Raw genomic sequence first — 17,008 nt, 5'->3', positions numbered from 1 at the left:
CATCCCAAGCATCTTCTCAGACCACAGTGGAATTAAACTAACACTTAACAATCAACAAATCATTAGTAATAGTACCAAAATGTGGAAGCTCAACAGTACACTCCTTAACAACCTCTGGGTCAAAGAGGAAATAAAGGAAGAAATCAAAATGTTTCGAGACTTCAATGAAAATGAAGACACAAGCTATCAAAATATTTGGGGCACAGCAGTACTGAGAGGGAAGTTCATAGCCACACAAGCACACATTAGGAAACAAGAAAAAGCACAAATAAACAGCCTGATAGCACATCTTAAAGACCTAGAAGAAGAACAAAGGAACCCTAAAGCAAACAGAAGGACAGAAATCACTAAAGTTAGGGCAGAAATCAATAACATTGAAAATAAGAAAATCATACAAAAGATCATCGATGTAAATGTTGGTTCTTGAAAAAGTGAACAAAATCAACCAACCTGTAGCCAGACTCACAAAACAAAAAAGGGAGAAGACGCAAATAAATCGGATCATAAATGAAAGAAGAGATATCATGACACAGCAGAAATTCAACATATCATGCGAGACTTCTATGAACAACTCCATGCCACCAAGCTAGAGAACCTGGAAGAAATGGATGATTTCCTAGACACATAGGAACTTCAAAAACTGAGTAAAGAGGAAGTAGATAACATGAACAGGCCCATCACAGCTAATGAAATTGAAACAGTTATCAAAACCTTCCCCTCCAAAAAAAGTCCTGGACCAGATGGTTTTACAAATGAATTCTACAAAACCTTCAAAGAAGAACTAATACTTCTACTTTTAAAAGTTTTCCAGAAGATTGAAGACATTGGAATACTCTCTGCCAGCTTCTATGAAGCCAATATCACCTTGATACCAAAAGCAGACAGGGACACAACCAAAAAAGAAAACTACAGACCAATATCTCTGATGAACATAGACACTAAGATATTGAACAAAATTCTAGCCAACCGAATACAGCAGTATATTCAAAAGATTGTTCATCAGTGACCTAGAGGAGTTTATCCCAGGGATGCAAGGTTGGTTTAATATACGTAAATCAATAAATGTGATCCACCACATCAACAAAAGCAAGACCAAGAACCACATGGTCATATCAATAGATGCAGAGAAAGCCTCTGATAAAGTACAACATCCCTTTATGATCAAAACACTATAAAAAATGGGAATAGGGAAAATTCCTGAAGATAGTGGAGTCTATATATAGCAAACCTACAGCCAACATCATACTCAATGGTGAAAAACTGGAAGCATTTCCACTCAGATCAGTACCAGACACGGCTGCCCAATATCACCATTACTATTCAACATAGTGTTGGAAGTTCTTGCCATAGCAATCAGGCAGAAGTAAGGAACTAAAGGGATACAGATTGGAAGAGAAGAAGTCAAACTCTCCCTATTTGCAGATGACATGATAGTATACATAGAAAAACCTAAGGAATCCAGAAAGAAGCTTTTGGAAATCATCAGGCAATACAGTAAGGTGTCAGGCTACAAAATTAACATTCAAAAGTCAGTGGCATTCCTCTATGCAAACACTAAGTTAGAAGAAGTTGAAATCCAGAAATCAATTCCTTCTACTTTAGCAACACAAACAATAAAATATCTAGGAATAAACCTAACCAAAGAAGTGAAAGACTTGTATACTGAAAATTATGAGTCACTACTCAAGGAAATTGAAAAAGACACAAAGAAGTGGAAAGATATTCCATGTTCATGGGTTGGAAGAATTAACGTCGTCAAAATGAATATACTAACCAGAACCATCTACAAATTTAATGCTATCCCCATCAAGATCCCAAGCACATTTTTTAGGAGAATAGAAGAAATGCTACAAATGTTTATCTGGAACCAAAAGAGACTTAGAATTGCCAAAACAATCTTGAGAAGAAAGAACAGAACTGGAGGCATTACACTCCCAGATCTCAAATTGTATTATAGGGCCGTTGTCATCAGAACTGCTTGGTACTGGAACATGAACAGACACACTGACCAGTGGAATAGAACTGAGAGCCCAGAAGTGAGCCCCCACACCCATGGACATCTAATCTTTGACAAAAGTGCCCAGACTATTCAATGGGGAAAGCAGAGTCTCTTCAACAAATGGTGTTGGGAAAAAATGGGTTGAATCATGCAGAAGAATGAAACTGAACCACTACATTTCACCAAATACAAAAGTAAAGTGCATCAAGGACTTGAATGTTAGACCACGAACTATCAGATACTTAGAGGAAAGACTTAGAAGTCTTTTCTGCATCAATTTTAAAGACAACTTCAATGAAACAAATCCAATTACAAAGAACTAAGGCAAGCATAAACCTATGGGACTACATCATATTAAAAAGCTTCTTCACAGCTAAAGAAACTACTACCCAAAGCAAGAGACCCCTCACAGAATGGGAGAAGATCTTTACATGCCATACATCAGATAAGAGTTTAATAACCAACATATATAAAGAGCTTGCCAGACTCAACAACAAGACAACAAATAACCCCATCCAAAAATGGGGGGAGGACATGGACAGAATATTCACCACAGAAGAGATCCAAAAGGCCGAGAAACACATGAAGAAAATGCTCCAAGTCTCTGATTGTCAGAGAAATGCAAATCAAGACAACAATGAGATATCACGTCACTCCTGTGAGAACGTCATACATCAGAAAAGGTAACAGCAGCAAATGCTGGAGAGGGTGTGGGGTCAAAGGAACCCTCCTACACTGCTGGTGGGAATGTCAATTGGTCCAACCTCTGTGGAGAACAGTCTGGAGAACTCTCAGAAGGCTAGAAATGCACCTACCCTATGATCCTGCAATTCCTCTCCTGGGGATATATCCTAAGGAACCCAACATATCCATCCAAAAAGATCTGTGTACACATAGGTTCTTGGCAGCACAATTTGTAATAGCCCAAACCTGGAAGCAATCCAGGTGTCCAACAACAGATGAGTGGCTGAGCAAGTTGTGGTGTATATACACAATGGAGTACTACTCAGCTATAAAAAATGGTGACTTCACCGTTTTCAGCCGATCTTGGATGGACCTTGAAAAATTCATGTTAACTGAAATAAGTCAGACATAGAAGGATGAATTTGGGATGATCTCACTCTCAGGCAGAAGTTGAAAAACAAGATCAGAAGAGAAAACACAAGTAGAACCTGAACTGGAATTGGCATGTTGCACCAAAGTCAAAGACTCTGGGGTGGGTAGGTGGGTAGGGGAATACAGGTCCAAAAAGGATGTCAGAGGACCTAGTGGTGGTTGTATTGTTATATGGAAAACTGACAAATGTTATGCATGTAGAAACTGTTGTATTTACTGTTGAATGTAAAACATTAATTCCGCAGTAAAGAAATAATAATAAAAAAAAAAACCATGAAAGAGTTCATTTCATTCCTGGTCAGGGGCATGAATTATTTATATCAGGTTGTTGGAAAAGTTACGATCCATTTTTTTTTGCATAGAAAAATAAGTCATGGGAGACCGGCAGTAGCGCAGTGGGTGAAGCTCACGAACCGGTGTAAGAATCCCAGTTGGAGCCCCCGGCTCCCCACCTTCAGGGGAGTTGCTTCACAGGCAGTGAAGCAGGTCTACAGGTGTCTATCTTTCTCTCCCCCTCTGTCTTCCCCTCCTCTCTCCATTTCTCTCTGTCTTATCTAACAATGACAACATTAACAACAATAATAAGTACAAGAATAAAACAACAAGGGCAACAAAAAGGGAATAAATATTAAAAACATTTATAAAATATTTATATTTAATAAATGTATCAAATATTTAATATTTAACAAATATATATAAAAATATTTTTAAATGATTAAAAATTTATTTTAAAAAATAAGTCATGACTTTTTCAAAAATCCAATAACAACACACAGTATTTTGGTCATCTTTAAAAATGTGATCAATTAAAGTAAACCTTAACATTTGTTCACAATTTTTATTTAAAAATTCATTCACTGTCCAGCTTTCCATCAACATTTTGACAGAATAAAATCCAAAATTCCTTTCAGGTTCCTGAGGAAGCACAATCTCTGTGTTTCTCTCATCTCATCTCATCTCCAACATGCTTTTCCTTTTATCATCTCACCCCTACAGTATGCCACATTTTTGCCTCACAGGCTTAATTTGCTGATTCTTTTAGGAGCTCTCTCTTTTAGGAACTCATTTCACTTAGTCATTCGTTGAACTTTATCCACACAGAAAACTCTTTAGCATAATTTTGCTTCATCTGCTCTCTTTGACTTAATTTTTCTTCCTAAATTTTATCATTACTTAGGATTATATTTGTATCCTTATTTACTTTTACTTCATATAAAAGCTTCACAAAGACAGGAACTTTGCCTTATTTTCTGCTGTATTTTTTTTTTGTTTGTTTTTTAAAATTTATTGCTACTTAACTTAATCTTTCTCTTTTCTTCTCAAAGTCTTCTCATTATCTTTACTGAATTATTTGATAGACAGCCAGAAAATACGACAGAAGGGCTGACAGAGACAGAGTGATACCTACAACACAATGCTTCACCATTTGCAAAGCTTTCTACCTGCAGGTGGAGATTGGGGGCTTGAACCCGTGTACTTGCCCACGTAATGTGTGTTCAACCAGATGTACCACCACCCAGCCCCTTAACAATCAAGAGAACAGTTTTAAACACACACACACACACTCTCTCTCTCTCTCTAGAGGGAAGGAACAGGGAGTTTATGTAACCTGCTCAGGATTTAAATGGCAGAGGTAAATTTGAACCTACCAGTTTGATACTACAAAAGCTCATTGTTGTTATAAAGGATGTTTGGAAGTTATCCCAAGAAAACATATATTTAGTAATAGAATAATTACAAAGGTAGATATCTAAAGCACTAGGAATGGTTTCCTATAGTTACCAGCTTCTGATGTTCTGATGTTCTCTGACATTCTAAATTTAAAGAAATCAAACATTCAAAATTTATATTCTAAGCACAAAGTTTAAGTCACCAAATACATTTTCACATCAGACCCACTCATTAAGAAAAAGAAGAAAGAGGTCCTCTAACAACTGAAGACTACAGCCACATAAACTGTTACAGCAGAGCGACTGCTGCTATGCATCAGTGGCCATATTGAATTGTTGATGTATTTTTGCAGAGAAAAACAAAGTCAATATACATCAGGTTCTTGAATTACAACATGATTTCCTTTTCTTTTATTACTGGATAGGAGAAAGAGAAATTGAAAGAGGAGGGGAAGGAGGAAGGGGAGAGAAAGACAGATACCTACAGACCTGCTTCACCACTTGTGAAGCAACCCCCCTGCAGGTGGGGAGCTGGGGCCTCAAACAGGGATCCTTGTGTGAGTCCTTGCGCTTCATACTATGTGCGCTTAACCGGATGCATTACTACCTGGCCCCAGAAAATTATTTCTTTATAAGTCTTCAACTTGATAACTTTTTGAATTTTAAGTGGGCTTGAATTTGCTAAAAGCAATTTTGAGGTTACAATGACTTAGCCCAAGATATGTGTGTAAAATGAGATTTCCTTTAAATCAGTAATAGGGCTGGAAATTACTAAAACCAAAGTGAAATTATACCTGCTGAATGGGACTCTGTGCCTGAAACAGTATTCTTCGTCCTAGTAGTTCTGCAAAGATACATCCGACAGACCAGATGTCAATAGCATTGCTGTAATGACGGCTGCCCATCAGGATTTCTGGAGCCCGATAATACTGAGTAACAACTTCCTGAGTCATATGACGGGATTCATCTAATTCTTCCACTCTGGCCAATCCAAAATCGCAAATCTAAATAAAAAATATTATCAAAATATTGTCAAACAGACAAATATTTGCCAAGTGAATAAGTGAAATAAAACAACAAATGCTAAAATCTTGACGGATCTCTGAATTTTGAAGATTTAATGATGCAAGTATATTTGTGTCAATATAAAGTTTGATCTTTTTTTGTTGAGGAAAAAAAAGCTCTAATTTCTATATTTGTAAATAAAAATGATTATCTTAAAAATTCTCATTTTAAATCTGTTTTCCATTGAGAACAACAAAATAGCTGAAAATGTATGTCTAGCTCTAATGTAGAAATCAAACTATTTCCAAGACCTCCTAAGCTGACTTTTTAAAACTAGATATTTTAAAAAGTAAAACAAAGAATGTAAATGACATTTATCATATTTTTCTTGTACCACAGTATAATAATAATAAACAAAGTCATTCCCAACAAAAAATGTTTTCAGTTATAAGGTAAGACTTTTATTATTAAACACATTAGTTTGATACACAGAAATTTTTGGAAATTTATCAGGAAGAGAAGCTAAATAAAGCGGAAAACCTGTATGGTCAGGTAACTCAAAATATATTAAGACTTACAGCAAAATCATTCATTGTGTGCTTACTAGGAAACAACAAATATTCACAATATGAGACACCAATAAAAAAATGCCTTATTAGAATATTTCTGATAGATTTATACATGTGAAAAGACTTAGTATCTATTGTCTGTGCTCCACTCTGGTGTTTTAAAAGTAGGCTAAGATAAGCAATATTTCAATTTGTTTTGACTGCATGTTATTTATTCATAAATGACATTCTACTTTAGTTACTCATTCACATGGCCAGAGGTTATGATGCCATAACAATTTGAAAAAGTGGACTCTAAGCAGTTAATGACGTCAAGCATGACAAGTTCTACACAAAATGCTTTGTGAAGTTTTTCAACCAGAAAACTGTCATAAAACTGATTGGGCATGAACAATACAAAGGATTCCTGACTATAAGGTTTTTGCGAGAGAGAGAGAGAGAGAGAGAGAGAGAGAGTGTGTGTGTGTGTGTGTGTGTGTGTGTGTGTGTGTGTGTGTTGTGGGGAAGAGAGAGCTAGCTGCAGTTGTTCCAGACTTGAATGTCTGAGACGCAGAGGTCCTAGGTTTGATACCTAGTATCTTCATATTCTAGCGATGAGTGATTTCTCTCATAAAAATAAGTACACAAATCTTGAAAAATAAAATAGGCCAAAGGGAAAGGTTGCAGCTTTCTTTTACTATTATGTTTAAGGATTGATTTACTTGTTGACAGGTAGCAGAGAAAGAGCCAGAGCATCACTCTGATACATGGAATGCCAGGAGATTGAATTTGGGACTAAGCTTGAAAATGCAATACTTTATTCACTATACCATCTCCCAGGCCCTTAGAGCTTTCTTTTAAAGCAAAAAGGTGACAGGAGAACGAACTTAATTATCTAGAGAAAGAATATTAACTTTAATGAATGTTTGGGAAAATTAATTTTTCTATAGAAAAATAAGTCTAAAGTATGAGTTGCATTTTGGGGAGAGTTCTGGAGGAACCTAGTACATGCTAATACATGTACTGAGCTAAATCCTGAATCCAAAAATATGTATTGCTGTCAGGGAAAATATGAAAAAATTGGTTAAAAAGCCCTTTTAGAGAGTTGTTCAAGGCTATAATGGGAATTTTTATTCACAAGCAGCAAAGCACTAGCTTTTAAAAAGAATTGGCCCAGGGGTTGGGCGGTAGAGCAGCGGGCTAAGCACACAAGGTGCAAAGCACAAGGACCGGCATAAGGATCCCAGTTTGAGCCCCCGGATCCCCACCTGCAAGGGGGTCGCTTCACAAGTAGTGAAGCAGGTCTGCAGGTGTCTTTCTCTCTCCCTCTCTGTATTCCTCTCCTCTCGCCATTTCTCTCTGTCCTATCCAGCAACAACGACATCAATAACAATAACCACAACCATGATAAAACAACCAGTGGAAAAAATAGCCTCCAGGAGCAGTGGATTCATGGTGCAGGCACTGAGCCCTAGCAATAACCCTGGAGGGAAAAAAAAAATTGGCCCATAGTTTAAAGGAAGTATCTGAAATAATAGATGAAAATCACTTATGTACTTGGATATACTGCCTAGTGTAATTGCCAACAAATTAAGAAATAATGAGTCTTGATTACTTTTTAAATAGGCAGCATTTAAAAAACAGTTATCTTTTTCAAACATACTAGTTGAAATGCTAATATTTACTGTAGATTAAATCACCATACAGTACTATAGTCGTTCACACAGTAAGTTCAATTTTAACTTACTTACACTGAGATTTTTTTAAACAATACTTATTTAATTAATTAATTTTCCCTTTTGTTGCCCTTGTTGTTCTTTATTGTTGCAGTTATTATTGTTGTTGTTGATGTTGTCATTGTTAGATAGGACAGACAGAAATGGAGAGAAGAGGGGAAGACAGAGAGGGGGAGAGAAAGACTCCCCTGCAGGTGGGGAGCCGGGGGCTCAAACCGGGATCCTTACACCGGTCCTTGAGCTTTGTGCCACCTGTGCTTAACCCGCTGCGCTACCGCCCGACTCCCTTATACATAGATATTATTTAAGTGCAATTTTAACTTACTTGACACAGCATTACCTTATTTCTTATTTCTGTGATGGGGAAAAAGACAGCAGACCTCCCACTATTAGAGATGGGAAAATGCACATGTGCAGATTTTGCTGCTCATGAGTCACTCTACCAAAAGGCAATGAGTGAAAAGCAAAATGGAGATCCAATCCTTGGGATCTGGGGCCTTATTGAACTGAGATTAATTCTCTAATCAATTCCCCTTGAGAGGAATAGTTTGTGGATTGGCTTTGACATGATATGGAAATAAATATCTTTGACTTTTTTCTGGATTAGTATTTCACTTCTAAGTGTTTCTACTCCACTTCCGATAACTTAGTCAAACCGTATATGTCAGCTGTGTATAAAGAGAAATACTTTTTTCTCATGTAAATAGACTTACTGACTTCCTAATGAATCTTCTGATACATTTTCCTTTAAAATAAAATAATACAGCAGATGGCTGACCTGGTGTAGTGGTTCTGCTCAGAAGCCCTTATGCCTGAGGCAGCAGAGCTTCAATTTCAAGCCCTGCTCTCACCCACCAGAAAAATAAAATAAAATGAAAAGAAATTACATTCTCTATTTCTAGTCATATTAGAGCCACAATTTCAATATTTTCAAAACAATGCAAAATAAGATGATAAAATCAAAAGCCAAGAATACACATTACTATATGACTAGTGATACTGCTAAAGAAAATTAAAAAAAAAATTTTTAGTAAAAGTATTAAAATAAATCTAACAAATTCTTCCACATAACATGTTCTAACATGATTGCCTCTCAAATATTTAAATAAACTAGAAAACTACCTTTAGAACACAGTTGCTGTTCACAAGGAGATTCCCTGGCTTAATGTCTCGATGTAAAATGCCAGCTGAATGGAGATACTTCAAACCTGAAATAACAAAGATGTAACTACAGATTTTTTTTTAAACTCCAATACAACTAATGATTTGAGTAAAACCTTAGAAATAAGAGTACAAATTTAAGATTGTTAAATAACTGTATAATGAGCATGATTAAAAGCTTGACTTAGTGTTACACAGACAACTTGTGATTTTGCTACAGTAAAATGGTGTTATCAAAGATTTGTACACTATGGATATAATGTGTGTAATTTGAAAGATTATCTAGATTTAAGTGCAGACACACTTTTTAGGTACTTGAGCTAAGACTGACTATATAAATGCCCCTGAATTGCTCATAATTGTGGCTAATGGGACTCTGCTAGTGATATTCTCAACCTGTGAGCCTGAGGTTGCCTCAAAAAATAGCCCCCAATGGTTCTGCAGGAAGGCATTCCAGAACAGATTTTCACTGATGAGAAAATTTAGAAACTTGCTGAAGTCTGTCAGCAGGATTCTGCATCATGAGAATCGTGAGGGTAATTCATTACTTTTAAAGTACTTCTGACATCTTGAAAGACTGGGGACTTGGCACTGCTAGAAAAGTTCAATTTCAAGGTTGAGTCTTTAATAAAATAGAGCAAATCACAAATTTGGGGGTGGGGTGGGGGCTGGGAGACAGCATGATGGTTATGTAAAAAACTTTCATGCCTAAGGTTTTGAGGGCCCAGGTTTAGTCTCTAGCACTACCACAAGCCAGAGATGAGCAGTGTTCCAGCCTTTCTCTATTTCTCTTATTAAAACAAAATTCTAAAAAGTAAATGATAAAGTCTTTTAGAAAGTCACAATTTTTACAAGTGTTAAAAAAAAAAAAAGCTCCAATATTTTCTTTCTCTCTCCACAGCATATCAACACATGTAAGGAAGGTAAGCCTAGCGTTAACACTGAGCATGTGCTGTAATCCTTTTGGCAGATGCTTTCTCCCCACCACCCCTTCCCACCTCCAAACCTCTTTGCTTTTTTTTTTTTTATTAAGAGATTAAAAAAATATTTTATTTTAGATAGATATGGAAAGGAACTGAAATTGGGAAGGGAAGATGATGAGAGTGAGACAAACAGAGCAATATCTATGACACTGTTTCACTGCTAGTGAAGCTCCCCCTTCAAGTGGGGGCTGGGGGCTTGAACCGGGTCCGTGTGCATGGTAACATGTACTCTGCTGGGTCAGCCACCACCCAGCTTATTGGCAGATGTTTTTCAATCTCAAAAAACATTGATTTAATTCTACCTAGCTAATAAAACTGTTCCACCTTTAAATAATTCTCCATTTGTAGTAGCAATTCTGAAGGACACATCTGACAATCAAAGCATTCCCAATAGTGTTGGTCCAAATCACTTCTGAATCATGTCAATACTTGTTTTTTTTTTTTTGCCACCAGGGTTAGTTCTAGAGCTCAACAACTCCACGGCTCCTGGTGACAGATTATTTTTTCCCTTCCTCCCCTCCCTATCTTTCTAATAGAAACAGACAGGGAGAGGAAGAGGGACACCTTCAACACTGCTCCACTACTTGTGAAACTTCCCTCCACAGGTGGAGGAGGCCAGAGGTCTGAATCTGGGTCATCACACATGGTAATGGGTGTACTCTACTAGGTGTGATACTGTTGGGTCCCTTAGTGCTTTTTTCATGAGCCAGTTTGGAAACTTAGCTGGCCATTTCTGTCTCCTCCATGTTCTGGCTTTAATAGTCACATTGCTTTGGAGAGTTGAATTTTGGCTTGCCAGTCAACCCTCAGACCAGGCCCACTTGCTGTTGATTTGCAGAATGCCTAATGAGTTTAATCAAGCTTTCTCTTCTATCATTGAAAATAAGAACCATCTGACCAACCTTAAATGCCTCTTATTTAACACCAAATCAAGAGATTGAAACAGACCTTGGTCAAAAGAAAAAAGTTCTTAGGGAAGAAGAAAAGTTCTAGAAGGTGCGTTTAGTTAAAGTTCATATAGAAAGCAAAATGTTTAATGGTACAGTGACACTACCTTTTTCTTCATGAAGTCTTACCTCGCAAAATTTGATAAAGAAAAACTTTGACATGATCTGAGCTGAGTGGTTGAGGAGAGACGATAATTTTGTGTAGGTCACTCTGCATCAATTCTGTGACAACATATCTTGAGATTTTCAGTTAAGGAGAGTTCAGAGAATTCAGCCCTCAATACTCTTAAAGTAGGAATCAGGCCTAAAGAACAAGTTTCATACTTACGGCTGGAAAAAGTTTAGAAAAAGAAAAAGAAAGCACTCTGCCCTCACAATATGAAATAATGCCATAATTCAAGAACTGACATGTTTCAAAGTTAGTAGAAACAAAGGACCAAGTGACTCCCTTATAATTAGCATTTTTTACTTGGCTACATCTTAAGGGTTTTGCTCAATCAGTAATACATGGTAGTGATCAAAGACTAAGGCACAGGTATTGTCTTTTCCTATAGTTGGTATATGACAGATTCATTTTAATCCTGTCTACAATCAAGAACTTATTAAATGAGAGAGCTTAATGATTTCTTTCTTTTCTTTCCCTTTTTTTTTTTTTTTAGAATTTATTTATTTATTTATGAGAAAGAAAGGAGAGAAAGAACCAGGCATCTCTCTGGCACATGTGCTGCCAGGGATTGAACTCAGGACCTCATGCTTGAGAGTCCGATGCTTTATCCACTGCGCCACCTCCCAGACCACACGAATGATTCCTTTCTTAAGAGTTCTTGATTTGTAGGCTGCAGAGTTATTTTGTTTTCTTACTTCTTCAGGTCTTTTCTCCTTCTGGAAAGATATAATGGATTTTTTTCTTGAAAGGTTAACATAAATATGACATCCTCTAGAGCATCTCTTGATAGGCAGGCTACTCACCACTATACTAACACAGATAGGAAAAAAAGCACTTTATACAAGATCTGCTGTATAGCTAGTCCTAGAAGACAGGACATTCCAAGTGGCAGCAGTGATTGTAGAGTGCTTAGCTATAAATGAACAGAGAGGGTCCTGGGACTGACTCTTTTTAGCATTTACATGTGTGTTTTTTTTGCCTCCCTCCAGGGTTATCACTTGGAACCCACTGCTCCTGGAGGACATTTTTTCCACTTTATTGGATAGGACAGAGAGAAACTGAGAGGGGAAGGAGATAGAGGGAGAAAGATAAGACACCTGCAGACCTGCCTCACTGCTTGTGAAGCCTACCCCTACAGGTAGGAAGCGGGGAGCTCGAACCCTGATCCTTGCACTTCATACTATGTGCATTTAACTGGGTGCACCACACCCAGCCCCCTACATGCTCATTCTAAGAGAAAACACTAGGCATATAAAATGAAGATGGGGGAGAAAAAGAGGGGGTTGGGTGGTGGCGCACCTGGCAGAACGCACAGGTTACCTACCATGCACGAGGATCTGGGCTTAAGTCCTCAGTTCTCACCTGCAAGGGGGTAGTTTCATAAGCCATGAAGCACTGCTACTTCTATCCCTCACCCCCTCACGATCTTGCCCTCTTCCCATTTTAATTTCTGTCTTAATTTTTCTGGAATTGTGCAGGCATTAAGGCCCAGCAATAACCTTGGTGGCAATTAAAAGAAATGAGAAGTCTAAATTTATAGTATTTATAACTCAAAATTTACAGTGATTTTTAAAAAATGTATTTATTAGAGACAGAAATTTAAAGGGAAGGGGGACACTGAGAGGGAGACAGAGAGATACCTCTAACACTGCTTCGCCACTCATAAAAGATTCCCCCTGCAGGCGGGGACCAGGGTCTTGAACTTGGTTCCTTATGCACTGTAAATGTATGCACTTAACCAGGCATGCCACTGCCTGGCCCCTATAGTGATGTTTTTTTGTTTGTTTGTTTGTTTTTTTAAAGTACTATTAAGCTTTGGATGCTATTAAAATAATGTCTTGTAGTTAGTGATCATTCTTTGGGGAGATGGATTTAAAAATATTCCAAAAAGTAGGAAAATTGGAAAAATTCGAGAATATGGAGAGGGATAAGTGACTGAAAAAATTCAAACATTCTTCTTCCTGAGACCTTTATTTCAGTTGGTTTCTAAGAGCATCCTACTGTTTAGCTTTCTTTCTCTTTCTCTCAGTTGTTCCTTTCCAGTCCTCCTTTGTTGCTCCTTTTCTCTTCAATTACTTAATGGTGAAGTTCCTCCTGGCCTTAGATTTCAACACCCATGCTGATGACTCCAACTTTTTACCTCAAATTAATCCTTCCTTAAATCCAGTCATGTATATAAAAATTGTTTAACTGTTTGCCCATTGTCTTGACTGTAACTCTAATAGACATCTCAAAGTAACATGTTTAAAACGGTGTTCTCCATCCATTCTCACAAAATACTTCCTAGCTGTAGGCTTTTCCAAAAGCAATCCTGTTTTTCCAACCAGTTGCCAACATCAAATACAAATCCTGGAAGCATTCTTGATTCCCCTTTCTTTGTACCCTACCTCCAATTGTTCAGAAAAATTGTTCTTTCAAAATTTAGTCACTGAATTAGGCCACTTACATGACCACTGTTACCACTTTGGTTGAAAATTCCTAGTAGTTTTCTAAATAATACCAGCCAGAATAACTTTTTTTTTAAATTGGGGCTTGGTGCCTGCACTATGACTCCACTGCTTCTGGAGGCCATTTTTTCCATTTTTGTTGTTGTTGGTAGATAAACTTTTTTACGTGTTATATACTTCTGCCTCTATACTTGTAGTCACTTTATTGCGCAGACAATATTTCTGTAAAGTTTTGTACTCTTAGGTATTGTTTTTCTTAGGTTTATATCAATAAGATTCTTTCCAAGAAATAAATTCTATCAGGGGCCAGGCTGTGGCGCACCTAGTTAAGTGCACACATTACAGCACACAAGGACTGGGGTTCAAGCCCTGGTTCCCACTTGCAGGGGAAAGTTTCACTGATGGTGAAGCAGGGCTGCAGGTCTCACTCTCTCTTTCTCTTTCTGTCTCCCCCCTTGATTTCTCTCTGTCCCTATCCAATAACAAATAAAATTATTAAAAATACATTTTATTACACAATGAAGATTAATGAGAAGAAAAGGTTTGATATACTGAATTTCTTTTCTTCTTTTTTAATACCTTTATTTACTTACTGTTTACAGATAACCAGGAATTGAGAGGGAAGGGGAAGACTTGAGAGGGAGAGACACCTGCAGCACTGCTTCACCATTTGCAAAGCTTTCCCTCTGCAGGTGGGGACAGGGACTCTAACTCAGGTCCTTGTGCATAATGTGTGCTCAACCAGGTGTGCCACCACCAAATCCCGTACACTGAATTTCTTTTCTTTCCCCTGCCCCTCTCTTACACTGAATTTTTTTTTTTTGGCCTTCAGGGTTATTGCTGGGGCTTGGTGCCTGCACCACAAATCCACTGCTCCTGGAGGCTATTTTTTCCCCCTTTTGTTGCCCTTGTTGTTGTAGTTATTATTATGTTGTTGTTATTGATGACATGTTGTTGGCTAGGACAGAGAGAAATGGAGAGAGGTGGGGTAGACAGAGAGGGGGAGAGAAAGACACCAGCAGACCAGCTTCACTGCTTGTGAACTGACCCCCCCTGCAGGTGGGGAGCCAGGGGCTCAAACTGGGATCCTTATGCTGGTCCTTGTGCTTTGTGCCATGTGTGCTTAACCTGCTGTGCTACTGCCCGACTCCTACACCGAATTTTTTTTATATGAGTTTCCAGGTACATGTCAATCATTCTACAAACTGATATAAGGGACAGGGAGATGGCTTGATGGCTAGGGTGCATGCCTTGACATGCACACAGATCAGGTTGGAGCCCCTGCATCATATGGAAATACTATAGCATTGGTTGAAACTCTGGTACTGTGATGTCTCTCCCTCTCTGGGAATCAAACAGCCTACCTAGGAGCGTGAGACACCCATTTAAATAGCAACAAGCCCACAAAACCCTCAAGAGTAAAAAAAACCCTAACGTACACCAATTATATTATATTATTAGTTCTAAACTTATTTAAGTGTCAAGCTTCTGATAAAAGTTCTCAAACACACAGAAAACTTTGAATTAAACAACAATCACAATACACTGATATATTACATCAATTAGGTACAAACTAGCCTACTAAGTATTTTAAATCTATCATCTCATATAATTTGCATATAAGTTTTAGTGTGTAGTGGTACTTCCAATTACAGATGAGGATATTGAAGCTAACAAAAGGCACATAAACAGCCTTAAGTAACGTGGGTTTAACTATGTTTAAAACTGTTCCAAGCATCCTAGACAATCTTAGACTATTTACTTATATTTTTCAAAACTTTAATTAAACAAACACACTAAATATTGACTTTTGTTTTATCACCAGGGTTGTCGCTGGGGCTCAGTGCCGGCACTACAGATCTACTGCTCCCAGTGCTCATTTTTTCCTTTCTTAATTTTTTTTTGTTTTGATGGACAGAGAGAAATTGAGAGGAGAGGGGGAAAGAGAGGGAGAGAGAAAGACAGATGCCTGCAGACTTGCTTCACCACTCATGAAACTTACCACTTGCAGGCAGAGAGCAGGGACTTGAACCTGGGTCCTTGCACTTGGTGTTATGTGCACTTAACTGGGTGTGCCACTGCCCAGACCTCAATGTTGACTTTATATACAAATAAAATTTTATATATTTGAGGTGTATAGCATGATGACCTGGTATATCTACTGTAAAATAATAACCACAGTTATGTTAATTAACACATCTATTGCCTAATGTAGTCACCATTTTATTTTGGTTTCACGGTACTCTTTAAACAAAAATTCAGTTATTAAGTGCACATGCAATGATAGATAAGGTAAAAATTTGTCATTTTGCCACCTTTATAATTCATAAATCCAGGCTATAACTGTCAATGGCTGTTACAGCTATCTGAAAGCGGTGAGAATGACATCACCTTATACTCCACTATATAATCTTAGCATTTTATGTAGGGCAAGTATTATTACATGTCATATGTACTTCATTGCCTAGAAAGTACTCATGCTTTAAAAAAGTTACAATATAACCATTAATTTTTTAATTTATTATTATTTATGACTGGATAGAGACAGAGAGAAATTGAGAACAAAGTGGGAGATAGAGAGGGAAAGAGGGAGACACTTGCAGTTCTACTTCACCACTTGTGGAGCTTTCCCCCTGCAGGTGGGGACCAGGGCCTTGAACCTGGATCCTTGCACACTGTGATGTGTGCACTTAACCAGGTGCACTACTGCCTGGTCCCTAACAAAACCATTTCTCTACCTTTATCGAGTATATTAGAGAAATGAGGAATAAAAAGACTACAGATATCATGAGGCAATCACCCAAACATACAATGTCAATAATTTTTCAGACAAGAATATTGCAACAAATAGAAATAAAAAAGGAAAAACAACAACAACAACAAAAACAGCCAGGGAGGACCTAGAAGCAACCCCGAACGCAATGAGATGACTGATTAAAAAAGTTCTGAGGGAGTTGGGTGGTAGCCCAGCGGGTTAAGTGCACATGGTGCAAAATGCAAGAACTAGAATAAGGATCCCGGTTCCAGACCGCCGGCTCCCCACCTGCAGGGGAGTCGCTTCAAAGGCGGTGAAGCAGGTCTGCTGGTGTCTATCTTTCTCTCCCCCTCTCTGTCTTCCCCTCCTCTCTCCATTTCTCTCTGTCCTATCCAACAACATCAAGAAGAACAACAATAACCACAACAATAAAACAAGGGCAACGAAAGGGAATAAATAAATATTTAAAAACCCA

The 17,008-nt window shown here is 37.8% G+C and overlaps 1 protein-coding gene across 1 annotated transcript in view; it reads right to left on the bottom strand.

Annotated features, from left to right (window-relative positions):
- Nucleotides 1–17,008, bottom strand: part of NLK (nemo like kinase) — a 152,317-nt gene that overhangs the window by 26,853 nt on the left and 108,456 nt on the right. The window contains exons 4-6 of the mRNA XM_007530723.3: nucleotides 11,295–11,401; nucleotides 9,197–9,282; nucleotides 5,580–5,789 (exon numbers count right to left, since the gene is read on the bottom strand). Of these exons, the coding sequence (XP_007530785.1) occupies nucleotides 5,580–5,789; nucleotides 9,197–9,282; nucleotides 11,295–11,401 (403 nt within the window). The remainder of the gene's footprint in view (nucleotides 1–5,579; nucleotides 5,790–9,196; nucleotides 9,283–11,294; nucleotides 11,402–17,008) is intronic.

The sequence above is a fragment of the Erinaceus europaeus genome, chromosome 12 (assembly GCF_950295315.1).
Source record: "Erinaceus europaeus chromosome 12, mEriEur2.1, whole genome shotgun sequence".
Lineage (NCBI taxonomy): Eukaryota > Metazoa > Chordata > Mammalia > Eulipotyphla > Erinaceidae > Erinaceus > Erinaceus europaeus.
Note: the sequence above shows the minus strand (reverse complement) of the source record. Positions and strands in the feature narration are given on the sequence as shown.